The sequence below is a fragment of the Equus przewalskii genome, chromosome 9 (assembly GCF_037783145.1).
Source record: "Equus przewalskii isolate Varuska chromosome 9, EquPr2, whole genome shotgun sequence".
NCBI classification, from domain to species: domain Eukaryota; kingdom Metazoa; phylum Chordata; class Mammalia; order Perissodactyla; family Equidae; genus Equus; species Equus przewalskii.
In genome coordinates, this window is record NC_091839.1 from 39,940,905 (window position 1) to 39,966,833 (window position 25,929).

The 25,929-nt window shown below is 36.2% G+C and overlaps 1 protein-coding gene across 8 annotated transcripts in view; it reads left to right on the forward strand.

Annotated features, from left to right (window-relative positions):
• ORC3 (origin recognition complex subunit 3) overlaps nt 1–25,929 on the forward strand; it is a 59,588-nt gene that overhangs the window by 6,980 nt on the left and 26,679 nt on the right. For 4 of the 8 annotated variants that reach the window (XM_008515167.2, XM_070633587.1, XM_008515166.2 and 1 more), the window contains exons 3-11: nt 1,565–1,662; nt 3,363–3,507; nt 6,151–6,255; nt 7,174–7,316; nt 8,590–8,720; nt 10,402–10,561; nt 11,828–11,941; nt 16,063–16,196; nt 16,680–16,743. In XM_008515167.2, coding sequence (XP_008513389.1) covers nt 1,565–1,662; nt 3,363–3,507; nt 6,151–6,255; nt 7,174–7,316; nt 8,590–8,720; nt 10,402–10,561; nt 11,828–11,941; nt 16,063–16,196; nt 16,680–16,743 — 1,094 coding nt within the window. The remainder of the gene's footprint in view (nt 1–1,564; nt 1,663–3,362; nt 3,508–6,150; nt 6,256–7,173; nt 7,317–8,589; nt 8,721–10,401; nt 10,562–11,827; nt 11,942–16,062; nt 16,197–16,679; nt 16,744–25,929) is intronic. The other 4 variants (XM_070633588.1, XM_008515164.2, XM_070633589.1 and 1 more) reach the window with 1 other exon arrangement.

Genomic DNA, 25,929 nt, shown 5'->3' on the forward strand with positions numbered 1-25,929 from the left:
CAGGCTCCATTTTGGCTGCTTGGGGTTGGTTTCCAGGTGAGGAGCCATACCACTCGTCTGTCAGTTGCCATGGTATGGAGGTGGCTCACATAGGAGAACTAGAAGGACTTACAACTATAATATACAACTATGTACTGGGGCTTTGGGGAATTAAAAAAAAAAGAGAGAGGAAGATTGGCCACAGATGTTAGCTTAGGGTGAATCTTTCCCAGGGCGAAACAAAGAGTCATTTCTCCCCGACTCAATCTACAGATTTTATTTTATCCAGTCAAAATACCAGTGTAATTATTTTTGAGAAATGACAAAATTAATTTAAAAGAATGGCTTAAAATTTTTTGAACAAGAATGATAATGTTTGGTGGTGGTGGAAGACATTAATCTATTTGATATTAGAACATATTACAAAGCTACAATAATTAAAACAGTTCAGGACTGGTATAGGAATAGAGTTGGATGCAGTAGAACAAAAGAAAAAGCTCAAAAATAGTTCCAAGTATATATAAGTATTTAGACAATGAAGGCATCTCAAAGCAGTGGAAGAAAGGATAGATTGATTATTCAATAACTGTTTTTCAAACTGAAGGGTTGAAAGTCTGAGTCATGAAATCAGTTTAGTGGGTCATGATAGTTTTAAAAAACAGAATAGAAAACATTTCCTATCACATGATAAGGATAAGTATTATTTGTGGGACTTTTGTTTTTGTTTCTGTTATATATATGTGTGTTAGATTATAACATAAAATGTATTTCTTAATGTGGATCATGGTTTAAAAAATTTGAAAACCACTGCAGTAAATGGTGTTTTGAAAAATGGCTATTTGGAGGAAAGCATTCAAAAAGGATATAAAATAATACAGACTAAATAAAAGGCTAGGCTAAACTATGTCAATCAAACAAAAGAACAAGAATTGTTGTACTAAGAATCATTTAATAAAGGAGAGTTCAAAGCAAATATGTGAAGCAAAGTATATAAGCCCTTAGAATAAGAGCAAATAGTGAAAATACGTTAATATTAAATGTATATACCTCAAACCAAACCCCTTAAATAAAAACTGTTAGACAGACTATCTCTGGTAGGATATTTAAGAAGCTGATGACAGTGGTTGCCTCTCAAGAGCAAGATTGGGGCACTGGTCTTTGGAGTCAGAGATGGGAGGAAAATGGAGTTTTCACTGTGTACACTTTTATAAGATTTAATACATTTTTAAACAAATGCATGTATTATGGATTCAAATGAGTTAAGAGAAAATTATTAAAAGCTTCAGTGATTTATGATTACCAATGGGGGAAAAAACCCTAGAAATTCAAAAGCAAATAATTGAAATATAATCTAAAAATTAAAAAAGATATTTTTAATCTTATAGATACAATTAATATAGTAAAAATATAAGTATATAAAGAAAATCAAATGTAAAGGACATTGAGTATTTTTTCTTCCCAAATATATATATTTTTGATTCATATAAAAAAATTCAGCCCCATCACTTACTGTGTGACTTTCCATAGAGATTTTCTAACTTTTATTATATAAAAAAGAAACTGACATTTCTTTCTGTGTTCATAGAGGACTATTTTAATAAAGGGAAAGATGAGTCTGAGGACAGTAAGCTTCGATTTGAAACTTATCATTTGATATGGCAGCAGATGAAATGTGAAACTCAGGTGAATGCTTTTTTTAATAACTTAACTTTTCTCTAATATGTAAATCTCATGTTTGTTGCTTCCCATTTTCCTTTCCACCACTTTACAAGTGTATTGATGAAATATAGGTAGTATTGGTTAACCGTATCTGTATATCCTAAAAAAAACCCTCACCTTCCAGGTATTAAGTGTAGCTTCAGGTACCAGAACATGTTTATAATAATAGCTGCTAAGGCAAGGGGCCTTTTACATTTCCTCACAGCTTTTAAATGGTGGCACTCTTTAAATTATCCATTCTGTTATATAAGTAAGAAATCAAGCTGTTTCTAAACTACTTCACTCCTTCATCCTTATATCCATGTTCTTTATAATCGAGCGCTGAAAAATTTCACCATCGTAGCAAATTCATACTCTAGGGCCAACATCTTGACCAACAGCGTTGTATTTTTTTGTTTTTTAATGCCTTTAGGAGGGTTATGATGCACTCTCCAGTTTATTGCTGCTTCCCACCACTCTTATTGCGTTACAGCTACTGGCTTTGCCCGTTCATGAATTCTATGGGACCCTTGAAGGTATTTGAGTTTGCGGTTTCCAGTTTAGACCCTCTTCATTTCTTAACCTGGATTATCATACCCTCCTGACGTCCCTGCCTCTGATGTCAAACCCTTCAGATCTGTCACTAGCCCCACCGGCACCATTGACCAAATTAGGAAAGTCCTCCCTTCAGGCAGATACAGCCCCATGCCAGGCTACAGAGATTTTTCCAGCCCCTCTACCAGTGCAGCCTCTCAGATCCCCTCTAATCTGGCCTTTACAGTGCTGCCAGGTTAACCCTTCTTTACCCTCATTTAATCATATCTCTGCTTTAAATCCCTCCAGTGGTTTTCCCCATGGGATAAAATCCAAAGCCATTAACATCACATGTGTATTTTCCTCCTCTGGCCCCTTGCTTATTTGTCCAGCCTCATTCCCTACCACTTCTCATGTTCTTTATGCTTAGCTATACCTATGGTTCCCCAGATGTTTGGTGCTTTCTTCCTTCCTTGCCTTCTTCACTCCCCATTCCTTCTGACTTTCTTTTACCTACCATCACCTCCTCCATAGCCTGCTCTAATGCTTTGGCTCAAATATATCATATCCTCAGCTTAAATTGGATGATCTTTGTTCCTAAATTGGATTGGATACTCTTTGTTCCTATATAGTCATGCGTTGCTTAACGAGGGGTATACGTTCTGAGAAATGTATCCTTAGGTGATTTCGTCATTGTGCAAACATCATTGAGAGTACTTACACAAACCTAGATGGTATAGCTTACTACACACCCAGGCTATATGGTACTAATCTTATGGGAGCACAGTCGTATATGTGGTCTGTCATTGACCAAATGTCGTTAATGTGGCACATGACTGTATTATCATAGCACTATACACAATGTGTTTTAATTGTAAGTGTTCTTGCTCAATTTCTTCACTTTTTAGAGTAGAGACTATCTTTCCTTTGTAAGGTGGTTCGTAAATGTTTCTTGAATGAATAAATGAGGGAATCCAAAGCACTAAGCACTAGAGATTTAAGGAAAAAACATTTTTTATTTCATCCATTTTATAATCATTTTACATGCAGTCTTTGGGATTGAATTCATGACACTTTTCTTTCCCAAACTTGGAAAGACTCATTAGATTACCACTAATAATAATTCATAAAGTTTTGTGTTTTCTTTATAGCGACTCCAAGAGGAATTAAATAAAAACCTGTTTGACAGTCTGATTGAATTTCTGCAAAAGTCTCATTCTGGATTCCAGAAGAATTCAAAAGACTGGGGCAGTCAAATAAAACTCAGAGAAATTCCAACTGCTGCTCTTGTTCTAGGTGTGTACACGTGTTTGGTTTTTTTTAATTGCTGATTTTGTCGTTGAGAATAGTGGGGAATAACCTGTTCTGATAAACCTGTTTTGTCTTTTTCATTTACAGAATTAAACCAGTTATGGTTTGCTTTGCATATACTTTCAAAACCAATAGAAGTTTCTTATATTCATCATACATCTGTAAATTAAAAGAAACTGATCTAGGGTTAGCTAGTGCCCTCAACTTTTTGTCAGAGAAATGAAGGGGAAGTGTATTTGTGTTACTCTTTCTTCCTTAGATATATTAGGAGAATATATGAGATTGGAATTTGGTAATAAAGAAACCACCAGTAGGTTAATAAATTTGATTTTTAAACTTTTTAATCATATCTTCAATGGAATTACTCTTTGACCTTAATTTTATTTCCTTGTGCTTAGTTTTTCCATCTCAGATTGTTTTATAATATTGAATTAAAATTAATTGTTTAGAAGGGGGTTTGGATGAATTGTATATAAATTGCTTTCAGGCTGCAGGTCATAAGTTTCTTAGGTACTTAAATATCTATCATTAATATCTAATTTTTACCAAACATCTGGATTGCGGTATAATGGAAAGAATTTCTTTGGAATATTAGCAAATTTCCTTCCTTCTTTTTGAAGAGTTGAGTTTATTTGGATTCCAAACATCCTCTTCATTTCACTTCCAATTTGTTATTTATGCAGGGTTTGTTATAACACTGGGCTCTGAGATAAGACATTAATTTTGTTGTTCATTAATTCTGCCTCTAATACTGTTCATTACCTAAATCTTATTCCTGCTATTCAGGACAATACTTCTCAAACTTTAATGTACCCACAAATAACCTCCAGGAAATCTTATTAAAATGCAGATTTCTGTTAATAGGTCTGGGGTGGGACCTAAAATTCTGCATTTCTCACAGGCTTCCAGCTCATGCCATACTGCTAATCCCGAGAGGGCTCTGAGTCAGAAGACTCCAGGGAATGATTTTTACAATGCTGTGAACCAGCTTTACAGTGCAGCCTACCACTTAATTTCAAAACCCCTTCAACTGATAGACGAGAGTCTGAGGCCCAGTGATGGCCAGCTTATGCTGTTGGGTGCTTTGTTTCTCTACTGCTGGGTTACAGCAAGTGGAAGTGGAGGGGGGAAACACAATCAAGAGGGATGACCTGATAGATTGTTGAGAGAACCCTGTTTGAATCCTTGCTCTGCCTACTGCCAAAAGGAGAAAAGAAGCTAATGGAAATCATATGTGTCAAAGTCAGTGGTCTGAGGAGAACATTTTTCCAGTTAAAGACATTGTTGATTATCTTGTTTGTAATAAACAAGTTCATTGTTTTAAGGAACAAATTGTTAAATAGCTTATAAAGTCAGTCAGTGAAAGACAGGATAAGCCAGTGTTTTCTAAACTCCCACATTTGTTCAGACATGCAGTATCACAGTCATAGACCATAACACATGCTAGGAATATCGTTTTGATACTATAAAAAAAAATCTATACTCAATGCTTAAGTACGGTTGCACATTTTTTATTTTCAAAAAGGTATATCCATTTAAAAATACCCTGCCAACGTTTTTATTTGTTGGCTCTCCTAGAAAAAAAAACGTTCCTTATTGATAGCATGGATGATTCTGAAACTTTTCTTTTTCTTCCAAGCAATGGGAGTTTTATAGTAGCAAGTCTCAAGCAATTTCAAGATGTCTACTGCTGGTACCTGCCTAAGCACCAAAAACTTTCTAGAAATCACAGATTGTGACATTAGGGAAATTATCAGTTAATAGAAGTTTTTCCCAAAATAGTGGGCAAATTTCCACTCGACTCTGATAACTGCATGCAGAGCACTGAAACTCTGATTTGTGGAAATGAGAGCCATAGGTTCAGTAAATACCAAAAGGACTCTGAAGTTTTTATTTGTTTTTAGGCTCTTCCCTCAGAAATCAACTTAGTGTACATTTTACCTGTTGTAGCTACTACTTTGATCATTAGTAGTGTTGATGGTTGGATCCTCCTCACTTGTTAAGTCAGAGTCACAGTAAGGATGGAATTCATAGCTCCTTATTTTGTGTGTGTGTGTGTGTGTGTGTGTAGGAAGATTGGCCCTGAGCTAACATCTGTTGCCAATCTTCCTCTTGTTGCTTGAGGAAGATTGTTGCTGAGCTAACGTCTGTGCCACCCTTCCTCTATTTTGTATGTGGGATGCCACCACAGCATGGCATGATGAGCAGTGTGTAGGTCTGAACCCGCGGATCCCAGGCCATCAAAGCAGAGCACTTGAACTTAACCACTACACCACCGGGCCGGCCCTGATAGCCCCTTATTTTTGAATGATTATTTTAAAGAGCTCTTTGTGAATTTTACAAAGTAATGAAATTGCTCCTAAGATGTTTTCAAGGGTCAACTACACATCCTCAGTAATTTTTTAAAAGAAATTGTGCTAAATACCTTTCCTGACAAATAAGTATAACGTGCCTTTAGATGTCTGTTGTTAATGGAGATCTCTTCATATATTTTCTTGGTTTCTGTTATTAATCATGTTTTAAAAATATTTTTACTTAGTAATTCACTTGACATAGTAAATAGCTTTTCTTATTGTTAAATTATTATTAATAAAAAGGATGGTGTAATATTGATGTATTATCCCATAGGTGTGAATGTAACAGATCATGATTTAACATTCAGAAGTCTCACAGAAGCCCTTCAGAGTCATGTCACACCATATGTAGTCTCACTGCAATCTAAAGATTGTCCGGGTAAAGTATAAATGCCGTAATAACCTTGGTGACATGTTACCAATCTCTTCGTCCTTCTCTCCCTCAGTTTTGGCAGGGTGAGGTTTAGTGCTTCCCAGTGATCTTGACTGTTGCAGGACTCTTTGCCACCTTTTGCTTTGTTTGTTTCAACCCATCTCTGTCCTATCAGCTTCGCTGCCAGTAATAGTCCAGGCATTTTACAAGATGTGTTCCTTAACTCAGTGAAATTTTAATAGGAAGGTTTGTGACAGGGGCTGAGAATTGAGGAATAGGGAGCTCTTAGTTAGCCCAACAGAGAGTCGACTACATAGGCTCATATTTATAGCCTCAAATCATCTTATTGTCCCACTTTGAAAGGCCCACTGTGGTAAAAATAGTCCATTGCTAGAGCTAATCTTGGGTATCTGAAGCCATGAAATCATAAAGAATGTGGACAGCAATACAGTAGAATGTGCTTAGATTTGGACTGATATAAGGGCTTTCTGTGCTTATGTTACTTTCATGTTCATAAACTGATTGGAATTAAGTAAAGCCCTTAGAACATCTTTATTGATGACTATAAGGAAGATTTATAATCAGTAAAATATCTTATGTAAATAAAACTTTTGATCCTTTTAGAGGGGCCTTAAAAAACTTTTGTTGTCCAGTGTAATTTAAATGTATGTTATTCCTTATATAATTCATAGTTTTTGTGTTTACGCATTTGCTTAGGTAATACTTTTATAGTAGATAATGTACATAAAGTTTGGCCTAGTGTTAGTCTGAATTAATGAAATTTAAATATTACAGAGAGGATACTTATGACCATTAATAGTTAATATGTTAAATGTTATGTTAGTTATATTAATGTTAAGTATAGAAAAACGCATTCTTTATTCTCTAGGGGAAATAAGCTTTCTTACCTTTTATATTCTGCAGATTTGAAACATTTTTTGCAAAAGCTTGTCTCACAGTTGATGGACTGCTGTGTCGATGTAGAATCCAAAGAGGAGGAAAGCGCTCAGAAAAAGACACACTGTTCAATGGATTCTCTTTCCAGTTGGTATACTAATGTCACACAGGTAAGTGTAAACTCAGAATTTTTTACCAGGAAATTGGCATGTGATTGAAGAGTCTTTGAATTAGATTAAACATAGTACTGTTTTATTCTAATAAGAATATGCTTATGCAGCACTAGCTGTTAATTTAATAGTAGCTACTTATTTTTCCTAAGGCTCCTAGAGTTTAAAAGTATTCTTTTATCAATGTGCACCCTAATTCCTAAGTGTTTAGGTTCTTACAAGGCCATTTTATTTGTGGGAGAATATCCTCTAGTGACAAAAAGTTCAGGAATTGGTTCTGCTGCAGGTTCTATCCCTGTGACAATGGCTATAACTTTGATATATTATCTCCTAGGTTCCTCAGTATTTGCTTTTGTGCAGTGGAACCATGCTGCCAATACCCATTGTCAACTTAGTCTCATGAGGAATAGTCATTTTTTTTTTTTTTAATTTGTTCCATGTTTAGAATTCTTGGGGAATAAATGCTCTGTAAGTAAAGTGTATTCAACAAACAGATAAATAAAAAGAAGTTCCATTCTACCATGACAGTCTCCGGTGAAAACGAATAACTTAGGTGATTCATGGGTCACTGTACCATAAAACCACAACCTTAGTTTATGATGTTGTGTAGCCAGATAGTATGGGAAAAAATACTGTGGTGGCATTTTCTGATGAACATATTTGCTGAAGTCATCATAAGTAAAGTTTCATTTTGCTTTATATAGGGATTAAACTGGTTTTAATGCTTACCATAATATCTAAGTTGATCCACAATTTTAGATTTTCTAGAAATCAAACACTACATGTAGTTTATGTCAGGTATCTTTAAAAGATTGGGATCGAACCAGATGATATTTAAGGTGCTTTTCAACTTGAAATTTTACAGTAGCAGACCAGCAAGTAGTGTTATTATGCTTTTTAATAAAAAATACTAGTTCTTACCTTACAGCAAAGGAAAATATAACATTCTACCAAGAGAAAAATCAAATTTACAGAAAATGTTCTCTTTTCTCCATGCTTTTCCTGTTATTTTCTCAGATAGCAGAAAACTGTAAATATTTCATGAGTTATAGATTTTACTGAACCTTTTTCTTCTTGGTTATTATTCCCATGTCAGACACAGAAAGATTCTGCTAATAACTGTTGCCATGAGTTTCTATTTATTATGTGGGAGAAATAAAAGAAACAATGTTACTGTGAAATGTAAAGGGCGACACATCAACATGTGGCATTATAGCATTGTTTGAGTGGTAAGGCTTACTTCTGACTCCTTCTTTCCACAATGGCTTACAAGAAGACAGACCCAAAAATGCCAAGGAAAAAGAGGACTTCTAGCCAATGGCAGTCTCCTCCTGTTGTGCTTATCTTAAAGGATATGGAAAGCTTCACCACAAAAGTACTCCAAGACTTCATAATTATCAGCAGGTAGATGGTATATCACCTGGCTTCTGCCAAAGTTCGTTTTATTAAGAAAACATATAACTTTTAACTTAAAAAGCAACCTTTTTGGGAGAAAATGAATGGCAATTTAATCTTCATTTTAATACCAGCTGGATGGAAACCCAGATGATTTCACATTCCTTATAATTGAATGCCCAAAGACCTCCCATCAGATTTTCATTTGCTTTTTTGACCCAAGAATGAGAATCAAATGACAAAAGTTAGCCAGTTTTCAATGAGCATGATAAGGCAGTAAGAAATATAGTTTTTCTCACCAAGATTGTCTATGTCTTACTTGCCCATTAAATAGATAAACTGCTCCAGGTTGAAATATTTTTGTCAGGTCTTACTTCTACCCTTAGAAGCTCTGAGTTACATATAGTTCTACTGAGCAAGAATGTTTTCTAAATAACATTATCTTGTACAATATTTCTGTGAGAAACAACTTCCATGATCTCATTGGATCTTCAAAGCAATCCTATTTGACTCAGAGTTGAAGTAACTAACCCAGTTTTGTAATCTAGTGACATGCATTTCCCTTGGTACATTTTTGAGGATAAAATTTATTTTGGCTTCTTCTTTTTGTTAACTTGCATAATAGTTATGGCTACCTTTGCCTAAAGCTATATTGTGTTATAATTTACTATTATATTTATAATTCCTAGTTTGATAGTGTCTTTATTTTACCATTGAAACTAAACTAATACTAAGATTTTTCTTAATGCTAACACTGAATTGCTTAACATGCTGGAAAAATGCACAGTACAGAATAGTGACAGAAAAGCTGTACTTTTTTGGAGCTCAGACTTGTGACTCATTTTACCATCAAAAGTAAAGAAGAAGAACTTACAACAGTAGTAGATTCCAGGCACTTTACTCCTATGAAGGTAGACCTGCATACAGCTGGAATACTGAAAAGCAGTAGCTAACAGGAGGGAGCAAGCAAAGTCATTATCCATGATACAAAGGGCTCTGACCTGCAGTAGCTCTCAAACATAGTGCCATTTTACTCCGTGGAAGCCATTTGTGTTCATACTGGTAATGCTAAGAATAAATTGTGTGCAGTAAATTTGAGTTAAGAATGCGAGGAAAGGATGTAACATTTTTTAATGATGTCCATTAAAAATATGTCTTACATATGTTTAAGAAACGGTTTCTAATTCTTAGCTGTCGTGGCTGGGTGACATAGTGTCTGTTAGAAATGTCCATAAGTAGAGTAAGTGACCATGAACATTAGTGAGCTTTATGTCACTGAACTCTTAAAGCCTAGGCTGGATGTGTAACTGTGAGGAAGACTGTAGGCAGGGCTCAAACGTCGGGCGAGAGGTTAAATGGAACGGTATCTAATACCTGTTCTGACACTCGGGGTTGGGTATAACCTTAGACGGAGGCCCTGGATCTCTCTGGACCTCTGTGTTCTTATTTATAAAATGAGAACATCCATTAAAAGGTTGACTTCAGAGCTAGCATGTCTAGGAAATAACTGTTTCTATGTTATTTAACAGAGGAAAATGAGTGACCTAGAAAATTTTACTATTTATCATAATACTCCTTTGGCAGTGTCTTATAAAGTAGACATTAAAATAAAAGTTGTCTTATTTTGAAATAGGATGTATTGAAATATATTTGCTAAATAAATTGCACTTTTGTATCTTCCTTTGAAAAGTCAACATCTACATGAATTTCCACTAATACTCATTTTTGGAATCGCCACATCTCCTATTATCATCCATCGGTTGCTTCCTCATGCAGTGTCATCTCTATTGTGTATAGAACTTTTCCAATCTTTGTCTTGCAAGGAGCACCTGACTACAGTACTTGATAAGGTAAAAAAAAAGAGAAAAAATTTTACCAGTGAAATAAGATGAAAAGAAAACTGCCAAGAATAGATTATAAATGTTAGTAATAAATTTCTACATCTCTCAGAGTATGATATTGAACATATTCTTTCACATATTTAAATATGTGAGAATTTTTATTAAAGATTTTCATAGCGGTATAGTATTGCCTCTTCAAATAAAATATGAGCTTTATGAAAAGAATGATCATATCTATCTATATCTATTACCTATCATTCAATCAGTCAGTCATTACTCAATAGAATATTGTGGGTTTTTTAAATAAAGTTTTACAGAATTTAATGGCTTCCTAGTAACAGTAACAATGTTTTGATTCTTACATTGTATGTAAAGTGATTTGAAGTTTTTAATGGACTCTTTCCTGTCGGTACTGCTCTTGACAAAAAATAAATACTAATGTTTCCCCAGACCTTTAGCTCTGTTTCTACCTAAATAGAAATAGGGTTCTTTAGTATTGATCTGCCACAAATTGTTGCTAGACTCAGCTTCTTCAAGGTCTGCCTCATACTGCTTGTGTAAGGTAAACGAATGACAACTTTCCATTTCTTTACTAACCACATCTACGTTTTTTTCTCATAAAGGTGATATCCATTGGTTTACCGACATAAGAGAAAGTTTTTCCAGCTACAGTATTTAAAATTGCTTGTTTGTGGCCAAATTCAGTTGGCTTTCTATAACTATGCTGCTGTTTAAAAAGCCTAGTATGACTTTTCATTTTAAGATGTAAAATCTTTACTATAGGCCTTTGAAAACTGGCTGAATAATACAAATTCAGCTATTTTATATTTTTTAAATAGACATCTTTTAATTTTGGGTTTCTCATTTGACAGTGTATAATGTGTTACTCTTTATTCATGTATGTCAGTAGGGATGAAGAAGAAATCTTATCTGATAGCAAGAATTGCCCAAGCCTGCAGCTTCTTCAGTAGCTTCTGGTGGAAGAAGAGGGATTATATAGTTAATAGTAGTTTTTTAAAATTAGGAGTCAGATGGAGGATGATGGATGGCTTTGATTCTGAAGATGTAGTATGAATAGCTTCTTTTTTTGGTTGATACTGTTGTATAAATTAATTTAAAATTTTGATTGATATTTGACATAAAAAACCTACCTACTAATTATAGCTTTCATAGTTACTGTGTCATGATATTCTTTGCCTCGTTATTTATGCTTGATATTTTTGAAGAGTGAAAAATAACAAGGAGTGTTCCTTGACCCCCTTTTATCTCTTTCAGCTACTTCTTACAACTCAGTTTCCCTTTAAGCTAAGTGAAAAAGTGTTACAGATTCTGACCAATATCTTTTTGTATCATGATTTCTCAATTCAGAACTTTATAAAAGGACTTCAGGTAAGAAGACACTAATAGGTTTGAAAATTCACAAGCTGGTTCTAAATAATTTGCATGTTTTTTCAAACTATGTATTGTGATAATTAAGGCATTTTAAATGGCTAAATCTAGGATAAGTAAATTCAAGTTGTAGTATTCTAGGTTCTAGCATTCCTTTGTTATCTTGCAGCAAAATACAGAGAACACATTAATTAAGGGGTCAAAAGTGGAAAAAGACCTCCCTCCATTCGAGTGATTCTTAGCCATCTTGGTAGTGGGGAGGAAGAGACCTTTTTTTGAGAATCTGCTGACAGCTTATGGACTTTCTACCTAGGAAATGCTGTATATAAGGGGTCAGCAAACTTTCCGTAAAGCAGCAGATATTAAATATTTTTGGCTTTGCATGCTCCCTATGGTCTTTGTTGCATATTTTTCTTTTTTCTTTTTTTAAGATTTTATTTTTTTCCTTTTTCTCCCCAAAGCCCCCCGGTACATAGTTGTATATTCTTCTTTGTGGATCCTTCTAGTTGTGGCACGTGGGACGCTGCCTCAGCCTGGTTTCATGAGCAGTGCCATGTCCACGCCCAGGATTCGAACCAATGAAACACTGGGCCACCTGCAGCGGAGCGCGCGCGAACTTAACCACTCGGCCACAGGGCCAGCCCCCATATTTTTCTTTTTTTAAATAACCCTTTAAAGATGTAAAAAACATTCCTAGTTCCTGGGCCATACAAAAGTAAGCTGTGAGCTGTAGTTTGCTCTCTCCTGCACATATATATGTGTGTGTTCATTTATATTTATTCTTATATGTTGGAAATCCATTTTCACTAAGGTTTCACAAATTGCTGGAAGAAACTTCATGAACTTAGATTCATAACATCTGTTCTAATCTAAAAAAAGACCCTATTCACCAGTTGTTTAAAAGTTAATGTTATTTCCTTCTCTTGGCAACTACCTAAAATACCTCAGCAAAGTGTAGTCATTGTGAACACATGCCAGTTGTTAAGTTCATTGAAACCTATATGTTAGTAACCTTTGGTACAAAGTGCAATATGATAATACCTCATGTTGTGTAGTGCCTTGAAGATTATAAATTATTTCTCATATGTATTCTTTCTCCACATAAAACACTGTAGTGGTCTCTTATGACTAATGTGTGTGTGTGTGTGTGTGTGTGTGTGTGTTTCAAATTTAAAAAGAGTATTTTAAAGTAAGAAAATATCATTTACCTTAGCAATATGTGAAATTAAATGATATTGAGATAAAAAACTTTCTAATTTACTTCTCATTTATTTCATTCACTCATCTATGTACTCATAAGTATCATCAGGAGCCTCCTATAAGCCAAGCACTATGCTGAGCCCTGGAGATACAGAGAACAAAGAAATCTGCCTTCAAATCACTCACTGTGAAACAGAAGAGTAAACCTGCAGTTACAGTTCTGAGTAGTCACTGCTGTGAAAGAAACCTGCCTGGGGATTCCGTAGGCGAGCAGAAGTGTATCCTGAGGAATAGGAATTAGCCAGGTCAAAACTGGAAGAGCATTCCAGGCAAAGGCCACAATAGAGGGAGAGAGATCTATTAGAGGGCTATGGCAGTAATGTAGACAGGATATGACAAGGGCTAAACTAAGGCAGTGATAGTGGGACTGGAGAGGAGGAAACAAATTTGAGGATGAGAGAGAATCAATAGAACCTAGTGACTAAGCGGATCATAGGATATGTAAGAGAGGAACATTGGCGACAGACACAGTTCTAGCTTGGCAGATGGATTGGCGGTTGGTACCATTTATTAAGTGTACATGTTAATATAAAGTGAAGAGCCAGTTTGTTAGAAAAGGATGAACTTCTTTTTGTATATGGTTAATTTGGGGTATGTTGGATATAAAGATTTGGCACTCAGGAGTAAGATCTGGACTAGAAATATTTAGGATTTATCATTGAAAGGTGGTAGTTGACGTCATGTAATGAGGATCAGGCATCACCCAGAGGAGTGAAGAAAGGACTGAGGTAGAACCCTAAGGCAAGATGACACAGAAGAGTGAGCAATGCAAAAGGAGACTAAGCACAGTAAAGAAATCCAGTGGAAAGTAGAGTATCATTGCACTGGAGGGAAGAGTTTTAGGAAATATAAACTGTAGTCTCAAATACCATTGAGAAAGTGACTGAAGAAAAAGACATTAACCAGGTTACTTAATCTCTCTGGGTCTTGGTTTTTTCATCTATAAATGAGGGGATCAGATTAGGTGATTTTTTTTTCTCTTTGAGGAAGATTAGCCCTGAGCTAACATCCACCGCCAATCCTCCTCTTTTTGCTGAGGAAGACTGGCCCTAAGCTAACATCCCTGCCCGTCTTCCTCTACTTTATATGTGGGACTCTTGCCACAGCATGGCTTGACAAGTGGTGCTAGGTCTGCACCCGGGATCCAAACCAGCGAACCTCTGGCCGCCAAAGCGGAACATGTAAATTTAACTGCTGCGCCAGCAGGTGGGACCCCAGATTAGATGATTTTTATAGGTTCCTGATAATTGACTAAGCACCTCCTTTGTGCTGGGGACTTTACTCAGTATTTATGTTGTTTCATTAATATGTATTATTGTCCTCAGTTTTGCACATGAAGAAACAGAGGCTTGGGTTAAATGGTTTGGCCAAGGTTGCATGGCTAATAAGTGGCAGAGCCTTTACACTCCATTAGTCCAGTGCTCCTAATTATCAGTAGGAAGTATGTGTAGTCCTGATTTCTGCAGGAGGTTCAATAGGGCAGGTAATCATTCTGTATATATTTAAGTCCTTCCATAATTAGGTGGATATGTTAACCAACTTATTAATTGACCTGGGTGTGAGAACACACTTGGACAAAATAGTTAAGTAATGCTGGGTCCTTATCCTATTTATAGTTGTACTGTAACTCATGTGATTTCCTCCCATTCCTCCTCAGCAAATCTGGTATCATGTTTGGTTTTTACTTTTCTCATGTGTAAAAAGTGGTGTTAACATCAGAATAAATATTATCACATTAATATAATTGGAAAATGTAAGAAACAAGATTGTTAATATGTGCAAAAATAATTTAGCACTTGACATGAACAGTTGCATTTTATTTTATACTTATGTCTAAGTTAGGCTGGCCCTTTACCTTACAGCCTTATATTTCTTCTGGAATGGACTATTTTGGAGGATTTCCTTTAGCCTTGGGTATCTGATCCTCAGTTATATGGGCTGAGAAATTCATTTTCAGTTTACCTGGGAAGGATCAAGCTCAAATACCTTTAGACTGATATATAAGCTAGTATGTCAATTTATTAATTTGTGATGGAGAATGCTGTTTTCCAGTGACCAGAATGTGTTTTGTCCGCTATCTAGGGAACTGTCTCTCCAGTATCAAGGAATCTGGAAAAACCAAACTGCTCGCTAGAGTCAGTTTTTAACATTTGGATAGTCTTGTGAGATGTATCTTACAAGTTATGGGAGAATCTGGAAAATCATAACCCCTTGTACTGCAGGAGACCATAGATAGCATTCTAGTCACTAGAATACTTATATCTACCAGATATTGCACTATGTTTTCCTCCATGAGATAAAACATGAATTTAAAAGGATGCATTTTCTTTAGCCATCCCTCATTTTTCATTATTCTCTTTTATCAATAGGCAAAGCTTCTACCATTGAAGCATTTTTATTTACTTAGCAGACCAGTTTTTACAGTGATTTTAGATCAGTATTTTCTTATGAGTATTTGGTGTATGAATATTGACTAAGCACCTCCTTTGTGCCGGGCACTTTACTAAGTATTTACGTTGTTATTAGACTTTTAGGTGACAGCCCAGTCTTATCCCCACTGCATTGACTGTTATTGTAAGTGAGTTGCTTCTGACAGCTTATCTATCCGTTTATATTAGTTTCTTTTAGTTTATACTTCAGAGATTACAATTTTCTCACTTTGCAAAATTGGAGCCTTAAAATATTAAAGGTATGGTACCATTTATGCATTGTTTGCAGTGTTATTGTGACATTATTAAATATATTAGTGCCATAAATACTTTTGCTGTTTAAAAAAAGACACCTTAAAATTGAGCAGACATAGGGCAAACGATTTACTGCCAAAGTATAACAAATATATTTAATCTTCACATTTCTTTCAGCTTTCTCTATTAGAGCATTTCTATTCCCAGCCTCTCAGTGTTCTGTGCTGCAGTCTCCCAGAAGCCAAGAGAAGAATACATTCTTTATCAGATAATCAATGTGAAAACATCCGACGTCTTCCATCATTTAGGAGGTAAAAAGAGAAGTACATATTTAACACATCTTATAATAGAGTTCAGGGTAAAATAAGGAATCTCAGATCCAGTTATTTTTGAAGTGGGGAAAGGAAAAATAACCTTTTTGTTTTGTTCAGAGCAAAATAAAACCCTTCTAATTGTGAGATATCTTTGTTGTATTTGAAAATTTGCCATAAAGAAAAATATTTTTACCAGGGGACATAATTTGCAGGTTTTCTAGAATTACTTTTTATAAATAACATTTCCTATTTCTGGAGTCTATGGCCTTTGTTTCTGATTAGACCTTTAGACTATGAACTGCAGCTGATTTAAGGAGTTAAAAATTACTGTTAAACCATGACTGTCATCTTGAATTTATTTTTGAGAAGAAATGAAAGAATGTGGCCACCAGTCTACGTAGTTCTTTTTCCTCATATGGCATTCAAATATTTAGAATGTTTAATTTTCTCTTTTTGTGTGTGGGATGGTAAAAATTTTAGGTACGTGGAAAAGCAAGCTTCAGAAAAGCAAGTTGCGCTATTGACCGATGAGAGATTTTTGAAGGTAGGAATGTGGGTGTATCTGTTTCAGTTTTATTCTTTTTTTCCTTCATGAAAAAGAATATGCACATAACATTTATTGAGTTAATTTTATAAAACATATATGTACATCCTAATATGCTTTGCACAATGAAGTAGTGAGTTTTGATAATCATATAGGAAGGTGACTATGAAAGATGACACAAAACCTTAGTTCTAAAACATAACACTTTTTTTATTGAGAAAAAGTTTTAAGTGTAACGCTAGGTTTCTCCTGTGGTCTATTTTGAAAACACTTTTAGATCTCAACTTTCTTTCCTCATAGCAGTTTTGGAACCTGCAACCAACCTCATTTTAACATTCTTTTAAAGGCTGTCGTAAATAAAAGCCCATGGAAGCCATGCAGCTTAGGGACCCACTGCTAAATGGGTATTGATTTGATTTGAAAAAATATCATAATATGTTGACAGTGTAGTGCTAGGGAAACAGTAATAAGCTTAGAAAATTATGAGCTAGCCATACAACATATGGAATATCAAAAGAAGAGGGTTTTTTCCTTTCTTGAATAAATAATACTTGGCCGTGGTACATAATTCAAAAGGCAAAAGATAATACACAGTGAAAAAACCCCCTTCCACCTTTATTCTCCAACTACTCACTTCCCCTCCCTGGATACAGTCAGTGTTTTAGTTTCTTATGTATCATTCTAGAGCTACTCTCCACACAGACAAGTAATTATATGTATTTTTGGAGAAGATAAGGATATTATATACACTATTCTGCACCTTGTTTTGCACTTCATCTTGGAAATCATTCCATATCAGTACTAAAGAGTGGCATAGTATTTTACTGAATGAATGTACCTTCATTTTATTGAACAAGCCCCTCATTGAGGGACAATTAGAAATGCATAAGGTCACACTTACTTTCATACTCTTCATGCCTTTTTTAGGAAAAAGTTGTTAGAAAATTATAATAAAATTAAGATGAGATTGAAGTTAAGCCCTAGTGCTATGTGTGGTTTTGCTGATACGTACTATTTTCCAATTTTGAATAAAAGAAGGTTAGCTCCTAAAGGGCATGTGTTCTGTATATTTCTAAATACTAATTTACCTCCTTTTTGCAAATTCTCAAAAAATATTAAGAGTGGCTTTTTTTAAATTGAGGTATAATTGACATACAACATTACAGTGGGGAATGGCTTTTATTAAATATTATTTCTAATGCGGGCTCCATACTGGGCCATAGTATAAAATCACTTCTGGATTGTGTTTAATAGTCGTTTTAATAATTTCTGTAACCTTTTCAGAGCAGTATAGGAAGTCCTCAAATCCTAATGCAGGTTATTTCAGTAGAAAGGAAATGTAAGAACCAGTGGAAAAGGATGTGTACTATTTACTGAGTCTTTAAGATTGGATAGATTAGCTCTCTGCTGAGTCAGCTAGTTGCCAAGTACATTTCCTGGTAGAACTTTGTCAAGAGTGTATTTTCAGAAGCCAGGAATAGATTTTTAAAGAGTACTTTTAACCGTTGAGATCACAAAGGGAGAGAATGTCTAGGCTGGAGCGTTAAAAGAAATAGCGTGACACTTATCTCTGCTTTTCAGTAACTTTTGTGTATTTTCTAAGCGTTTATTTTTACTGTACTTGTTCTTATTGCACTTAACCAGCCCTGTTTATTATTATCTTTGGTGTGTTCATTTTACGATTGTATATTTTGTCATTTAAAGGCATATTTTTTGAGACTTACGTAGTGAGAAATATGAAGGAGCACAAAGATTTGTACCCTTACCCTGAAAAAGTTATCTGCAGGCTACCTGCTAAATTCAAAGGACAGAAGACGTCTGTGAAAAATATTAATCAATTGTCTGTTGATTTTTCTAGTTTAGAGTGAAAGTAGTTTTGAATATTTTATTCTTATTATAATGCTGCTCTTTTTCCGTTTTTATAGTTTTCTTTTAAAACACATGATAATCCATTTTATCACAATAAAAAAAATTGGAAAAACTCCATATGATAATCAATATGGTACCACATGATATGGGGGAGGATCCTGATCTTGACTCAGAAATCTTGCATTTGAACTCCAGCTACTCATATAACAATAAAACTTTTATAAATGTAAATCATAAATATTGTTACTATTTGTTTTTCACTATGATAAAAAATTAAGATATCAATATGAATACATAGTTTTATATATTATAGTATTCTGTATTATAATAAATACTATATATAATAATATATATAATACTCTATGTTATATAGCCACATAGATTATATAGTTATATAGACATGCCTATTGTTAGAGTTTATCATTTTGTACCCATTTTGTACACTCAGATTTCTAAGACATAGACCTCAAACTTTACTCCAGAGAAATTTATGCTTTTTATATTTAGACTGTTTCTGCCCTAAAAATATACTTTGCTCTCCACTCTGCATCCCCAGAGTTTCTGATTTTGTAGCTCTGAAGTAAGTTTCAAGAATTTGCATTTCTAGCAACGTCCAAGGTTAATGCTGATGTTGCTGGTGTGGAGACACTTTGAGAACCACTGAACTAGACTGACTCCCTAGAAGGAAATGTTGTTTATTGTTTCCCATATGTTATTTTCTTAAGTGTAGAACTCATCTACTAAATCCCAACTTAAACAAATGATTCATCTCAATTATACTCTGACTGGACTCAAGATGTGAAAAAAACCCTCAACTCCTGTAATATTACAGACCCTTCAATTCACAGATACTACTTTCAAACTGTATGCCACCTTTGTATTTCATAAACTCCTTTTAAGAGCGGGTTTTTTGAGAATGTACTTTTAAATTTAAAAGTTCAGCTGATTAAACCATGTACATTTGTAGAAGTTTCCTGGGAAGTGAATTCAAACTAAGGTGGGACGTTAGAAGGTCATATACAGCTGATGAAAGACTAAAGATTCTGTGCATTTTCTCCTTTTTGAGTCGTCTGACCCTTGAACAGTTGTACAGTGCAGCTGGGTACAATGGCCAGAAAGTGTCCTCTGACAGTGCACTATCAAGTTTTTCTAGGTTCTAGCAGAATGAGTTTGCACGAACTCCCATTAAGTTCAACTTCCGATGGCTCAATAGCTGTGAAAGCCTGTGGTAGAAATTTAACCAAACAATCTTGAAAGTTCCTTCTGGCTCTAGACCTGTGGTTTTATTTACTTGTCTGTTAAACAATTAGTAAGAATTTTTTCTGACTGGTTAAATCATTGATTCCTCATTAAAATTTTAGTTTAGTACATAGGTGTAACTGAAGGTGGGTAAATTATGTTAGACTACTATACTTTTTAGATGAAACGGGAGGAGCAGTGACTGGATATATTTTTACCCATAGTGCTGCTTTAGTAATCGAGCTATTTTTTTTTTTTAATTTAAACCTTTATGAAACAATATTTCATGAGAAATTGACTTGTCAAAAGTGCCTTAAACAGAACTTCAAACACACCATAATTACAAAGATATAATTTTTATTGTCTGTGCCAGAAATTTTGTTCCAAGTTAGATATTAAGGAGACCTTTAAAAAAGATTGTGGCTTCATATATTTGCATAATTGTTATCCTTATCGATAAAAAAAAACACTAGGCCTTGAAATACTGGAAAGATTTTTTAAATAGTGAAAAATTCTCTTCCTTTCCATGAGCAAATGTTTTGGGGGAATGGGGTAACATTAACAGCTTTTCCCAATTAGTAGATAATTGTTATGCACTGTCTCATTGTGAGTCACAGCCACCACATAAGACAGATGTTTTTATCTCTTTGTATAGATGAAAAGAGTCACAAAATGATTAAATAACTTGCCTGTCTAAAGTGTCACATTTAGCAAATGGAAGATCTGGCATTAATACCCAGGCCTGATGTCAAAGCTCACACATTTTCCATGACACTTTTTTCAAGAATTAGTATAAACTGATGAGAAGGAGCCTAAGGTTCTTTATTAGTGTTTGAGAAATCAGAAATGGGGTTTTCAAATACTGTGGCAAGTTAATGATGAAGATCTTTTGTAGGAGGCTTAGAAAACCACTCGGTAGGAGGCAGCTTCAGCCCCTATAGTGAGGTGGCCACGTGTCATGCAGCACTACATGCTGTTGCTCCAGTTAAAGAAAGAAGGCGAAACAACCCCTTCTCCCCACCAAATATATGTTGTTAGGTCATTGTATAGTTACGTATTATATATGTATACACCAGTGTCATTTATGTAGACACACACACACACTTTATTTTCAAGAGACTTTTTTTAAAAAAGCAAGTCCCAACACCATAGCAAAGATTGGGTTCATTTTAATCCTGTGCTTTCCACACCAACCACATCATCAATACATATTACCAGTAATGATTTGCTATTCATGTTGATCCTGTCTTGTCAAGAAGTTACATTATGCTCAGTATATTTAATGAATGACTAATTCCCTATACTTCTTTTAAGAAAATCCATTTATATATTTTTACTCAAATCTTCCTTAAAGCTATTTGGCATGGTTTCAATGCTTAAAGGGTTAAACTTTGTGCCATGTAGAAAACTCATATACAGTCCCTAACAGGTGACAGTTGACATTTTATTAGTCTGACCTGTTAATATTTCATGTCTCTATGCCTGTGTGCCCAACTAGCTCTTAAATCTATTGAGAGCGGCACATAATTCTTGAACTTCTTAGAATTGTAATGTGGTACTATTAGAAAGACAACCTGATTCATCATGCTCATTTTACAAATGAAGAACTACAGCCAAGGCAGGGAAGCGTCTGAGGTCACAGAGCGAGTTCGTGGGAGTGCAAGGACTTCTTTCACCATTTAGTTTGCTCATCCTGGTGATTCATGAACAGAAGGCACAAAACTGGTTCATGAATTTGGGGAGAACTGCCTTTCACCTTTGCTCCCACCTCTTTCTGTTTCTTTTGATAGACCTAAAGGTCAAGAGGAGGGGAAAAAACCTATTAGACAAAATAACAACAGGAAAGAAGAAAACAAGCGCAAGACAAATACCGCACGTGACAGGACAAGTGAGGTGTGAGCCTCACAGAGTGTCAGGATCCAAACCCTCTGTCAAGTGCTTCTCCTGGTCTACAGTGCCCAGTAGGAATAGGGAGAACAGACGGCAGAGATGGATGCGGAGACCAGTGCTCGTGCCACACGAGAGCTGGGAGCAAGCTGTGCTTGGCGCTCTTATTTGGTAGCTGTAATATGATAAGTCAAGTCTGGGAAAAACTGCCAGCCAAAATTTCTCTCTAATGGGAAAAATAATGCTTAGTTCTATCAAGATGATAAATGAGAAAATGCTGTTTTCTTGGACAGCTAATACCTCTTAATCCTAAAATTCAATGTAAGTCTGTTTTACCAGCTTTTAATGATCAGTGAATTGATTAAAAGGAACAAGACACAAAAATTTACAGTCATTTTTATGTACTTCCTTAAGTACACTTATGTACATTCTTCACCCTGGTGCATACAATTCTACACACAAAAGTGATAAATATTATGGAAATCAGAAGAGAAATAAATGCAAAAACTAAGCATCGTAGCAAATGTAATTCTGCCTGTTCATATTTTCTTTACCTATATATAAGATTTACAGATCCATTGGCTTCTCCTCCACAGAAACTAACTAGCTCAGTCATGATAGAGGCCCTGTCGTCTAAGTAAACCATAATACATGAATGATTTTTGAATGAATGACCAACAGAACTTATGTGATTGGAGACGGCTAATTTAAAAGGGTGTATTACACATTGATTGGCAACCCACGGCATAATATGAATGTGGTTCTTTTTAGGTCCATAGTTTTTTTTAAAGACTGAGCCAACATTTACAAATTGAGAAATTTTATGTTAAAATTTCAGACTTTTGTCTTCTTTTGAAAAATTAGTAAATCTGGCCCACATCCAGCAAGACAACAAGCAGTTGCTCTTATTTAGAAGAGAGACTGAGGGCCAGCCTGGTGGCGCAGCGGTTAAGTTCGCACGTTCTGCATCTCGGCGCCTGGGGTTCGCCAGTTTGGATCCCGGGTGTGGACATGGCACCACTTGGCAAGCCATGCTGTGGTAGACGTCCCACATATAAAGTAGAGGAAGATGGGCAAGGATGTTAGCTCAGGGACAGTCTTCCTCAGCAAAAAGAGGAGGATTGGCAGTAGTTAGCTCAGGGCTAATCGTCCTCAAAAAAAAAAAAAGACAAGAAAAAGAAGAGAGACTGAGTGTTGGTCTCCATTCATTAATGCACTTCCTCATTCAACAGATTTATTTATTTATTTATTTATTTTTGCTGAAGAAGATTCGCCTTGAGCCAACATCTGTTGCCAATCGTCCTCCTTTTTGCTTGAGGAAGATTAGCCCTGAGCTAACATCTGTGCCAGTCTTCCTCTATTTTGTATGTGGGTTGCCGCCACGGTGTGGCCGCTGCTGAGTGGTGTAAGCCCATGCCCTGGAACTGAACCCGGGCCATGGAAGTGTAGCATACTGAACTTAAATGGGGCCAGCCCCTCAACAGATATTTCTGGAGTGCCTAGTGTGTGCCAGGTATTAGTCGAGGTGCTAAGAATACAGGAGTGAACAAAACAGACAAACAGCCCTGCCTTCATGGAGCTTACATACTAGCAAGATAAATTGGTAAACTATGTTAGTGCTAATTGTTAAGGAGAAAAGAGTAAAGGAGAGAAAGGGACTGAAGTTTGGTGTGCATGCAGAGTAGGACTGAAATTTTAAATAAGGGCCTCACTAAGAAGGTGAATCTTGAGTAAAGACCTAAAGGAAGTTACAGAGCTTGCCATACAGGAATCTAGGAGAAGAAAGAGAATTCCAAGCAGAGTGAGAGCAAGTGGAAAGGACCTGAGGTTGGAGCGTGTCTGGCATGTTTGAGAAAGAGTGAAGAGGCTGCTACGTGTTTGCTGTTTTTCTTGTAGCAGAGAAATATTTCTGTCCCGTATCTTATAAAAGATTAGTCAAGGGGCTGGCCCCGTGGCCGAGTGGTTAAGTTCGCGCGCTCCGCTGCAGGCGGCCCAGTGTTTCGTTGGTTCGAATCCTGGGCGCGGACATGGCACTGCTCATCAAACCATGCTGAGGCAGCGTCCCACATGCCACAACTAGAAGGACCCACAACGAAGAATATACAACTATGTACTGGGGGGCTTTGGGGAGAAAAAGGAAAAAATAAAAAAATCTTTAAAAAAAAAAAAAGATTAGTCAAGACAAAGAGGTCTTCATATTTCAAGAACAGAAGAAAGCATATCTCTTTGGGAAATAATGAATATCCCTAGACAAAGTGTATCTTTGTAGAAAACAATCATTCTAAACACAATTAGGAAATAAAACAGTGGCAACTATGACTAGTGTACAGAAAAGATGCTGGAGGAAAAATTTAATGAATGGAAAACAGGATTACTATTTCAACAGACTTTGGACATAAGGCAGAGATCTGGGGTGGTCAAAATTACTCTTGAAAATCCCTTAGGGGGCTGGCCCCGTGGCCGAGTGGTTAAGTTCGCGCACTTCGCTGCAGGCGGCCCAGTGTTTCATTGGTTCGAATCCTGGGCGTGGACATGGCACTGCTCATCGGACCACGCTGGGGCGGCGTCCCACATGCCACAACTAGAAGAACCCACAACAAAAAATACACAACTATGTACCGGGGGGCTTTGGGGAGAAAAAGGAAAAAATAAAATCTTTAAAAAAAAAGAAAATCCCTTAGAAAGATATAACAGATCTTATGTCATTAAGTTCAGCTTGTTGCTGCCCTCAAGTTGATTGTGATTTCTAGTGACCCTGTGAGTAGCAGAGCTGAGCTCTGCCAGGTCTTTTTATGCTGTCTTCTCACCTTCCGGTGCTCTACCAGACTGCTTCACTGCTATTCACGGGGTTTTCATGGCCAATATTTTTGGAAGAGGGTGGTCAGCTCCTTCTTACTAGTCTGTCTTAAATCTGGAAGCTCCTCTGAAACCTGTCCACCATGGGTGACCCTACTGGTATTTGAAATACCAGTGGCATAGCTTTCAGCATCACAGCAACAAGCAGCAGACACAGGACGACAACTGACAGACGGGTGGTGTGGTTCCCCGACCAGGAAATTAACCCGGGCCACAGTGGTGAGAGCAACGGATCTTAACCACTAGACCACCAGGCTGGCTAAATCCAGCACAGCCAATTTTACTTCTAGTGTTGGAACCAGAACTCCATTTCCTCAGTTGAGCATCAGATGAGATAGTCTGCCATGTTATATAAACGAAACAAAACAAAACAAAAGTAGGTAGCAAAACAAAGCAAAAGTAGGTAGCGCTAGTAGCATGAAGTATGATTATTATTTAGTAATAGATTCCTTTTTCTCCAGAATGTTCCATTTAAAAGCTATTTAAGCACACAGCAATGCAAACAATTAGTGGCTTTATGCAATCTTTATGTTATAGCTTACAGTAAAAATATAATTAAAGTATACTCTCCCAGTGGTGGTTAAAGTATCTTTTGTTATGATAGGAGACCTAGATTTTTGAAATTGCCAACTATCTCAAATACTGGGAGGAAAAACTTTTTTTGCTGAGGAAGATTCACCATGAGCTAACATCTGTTGCCAATCTTCCTTTTTTTCTAATCTTCCTCTTTTTTCACTTGAGGAAGATTAGCCCTGAGCTAACATCTGTGCCAGTCTTCCTTTGTTTTATATGTGGGTCACTGCCACAGCATGGCTGACAAGTGGTGTAGGTCTGCACCTGGGATCTGAACCTGCAAACCCAGGCTGCTGAAGTGGAGTTTGCTGAACTTAACCACTATGCCATGGGGCAGGCCCCCACTTTTTTTGGTGAGAAAGATTGGGCCTGAGCTTACATTTGTGGCCATCTTCCTCTATTTTGTATGTGAGACACCTGCACAGCATGGCCTGATGAGTGATGTGTAGGTCCACACTGGGGATCTGAACCAGCAAACCCCAGGCTGCCAAAGCGGAGCGTGCAAACTCAACCACTATGCCACCAGGCCAGCCCCCAGGAAAAACATTTTGATACCAAAAGCTGTTCTTTAATTTGTCCTATGCTTTCAGGTAATGCCCATAGATTACTGACCAAGGAATTTATTTCTAAGTGAGTTAGAGTTTAGGCAAGTATATCAGATTTGTTGTTTTATATTGGTTAGATTTGCTTGAATTTATTGATATCTGAGGTGTTATTTTCTGCATGGTTGGCTGCTGAAAATAATGGATATCTGCAAGCTAT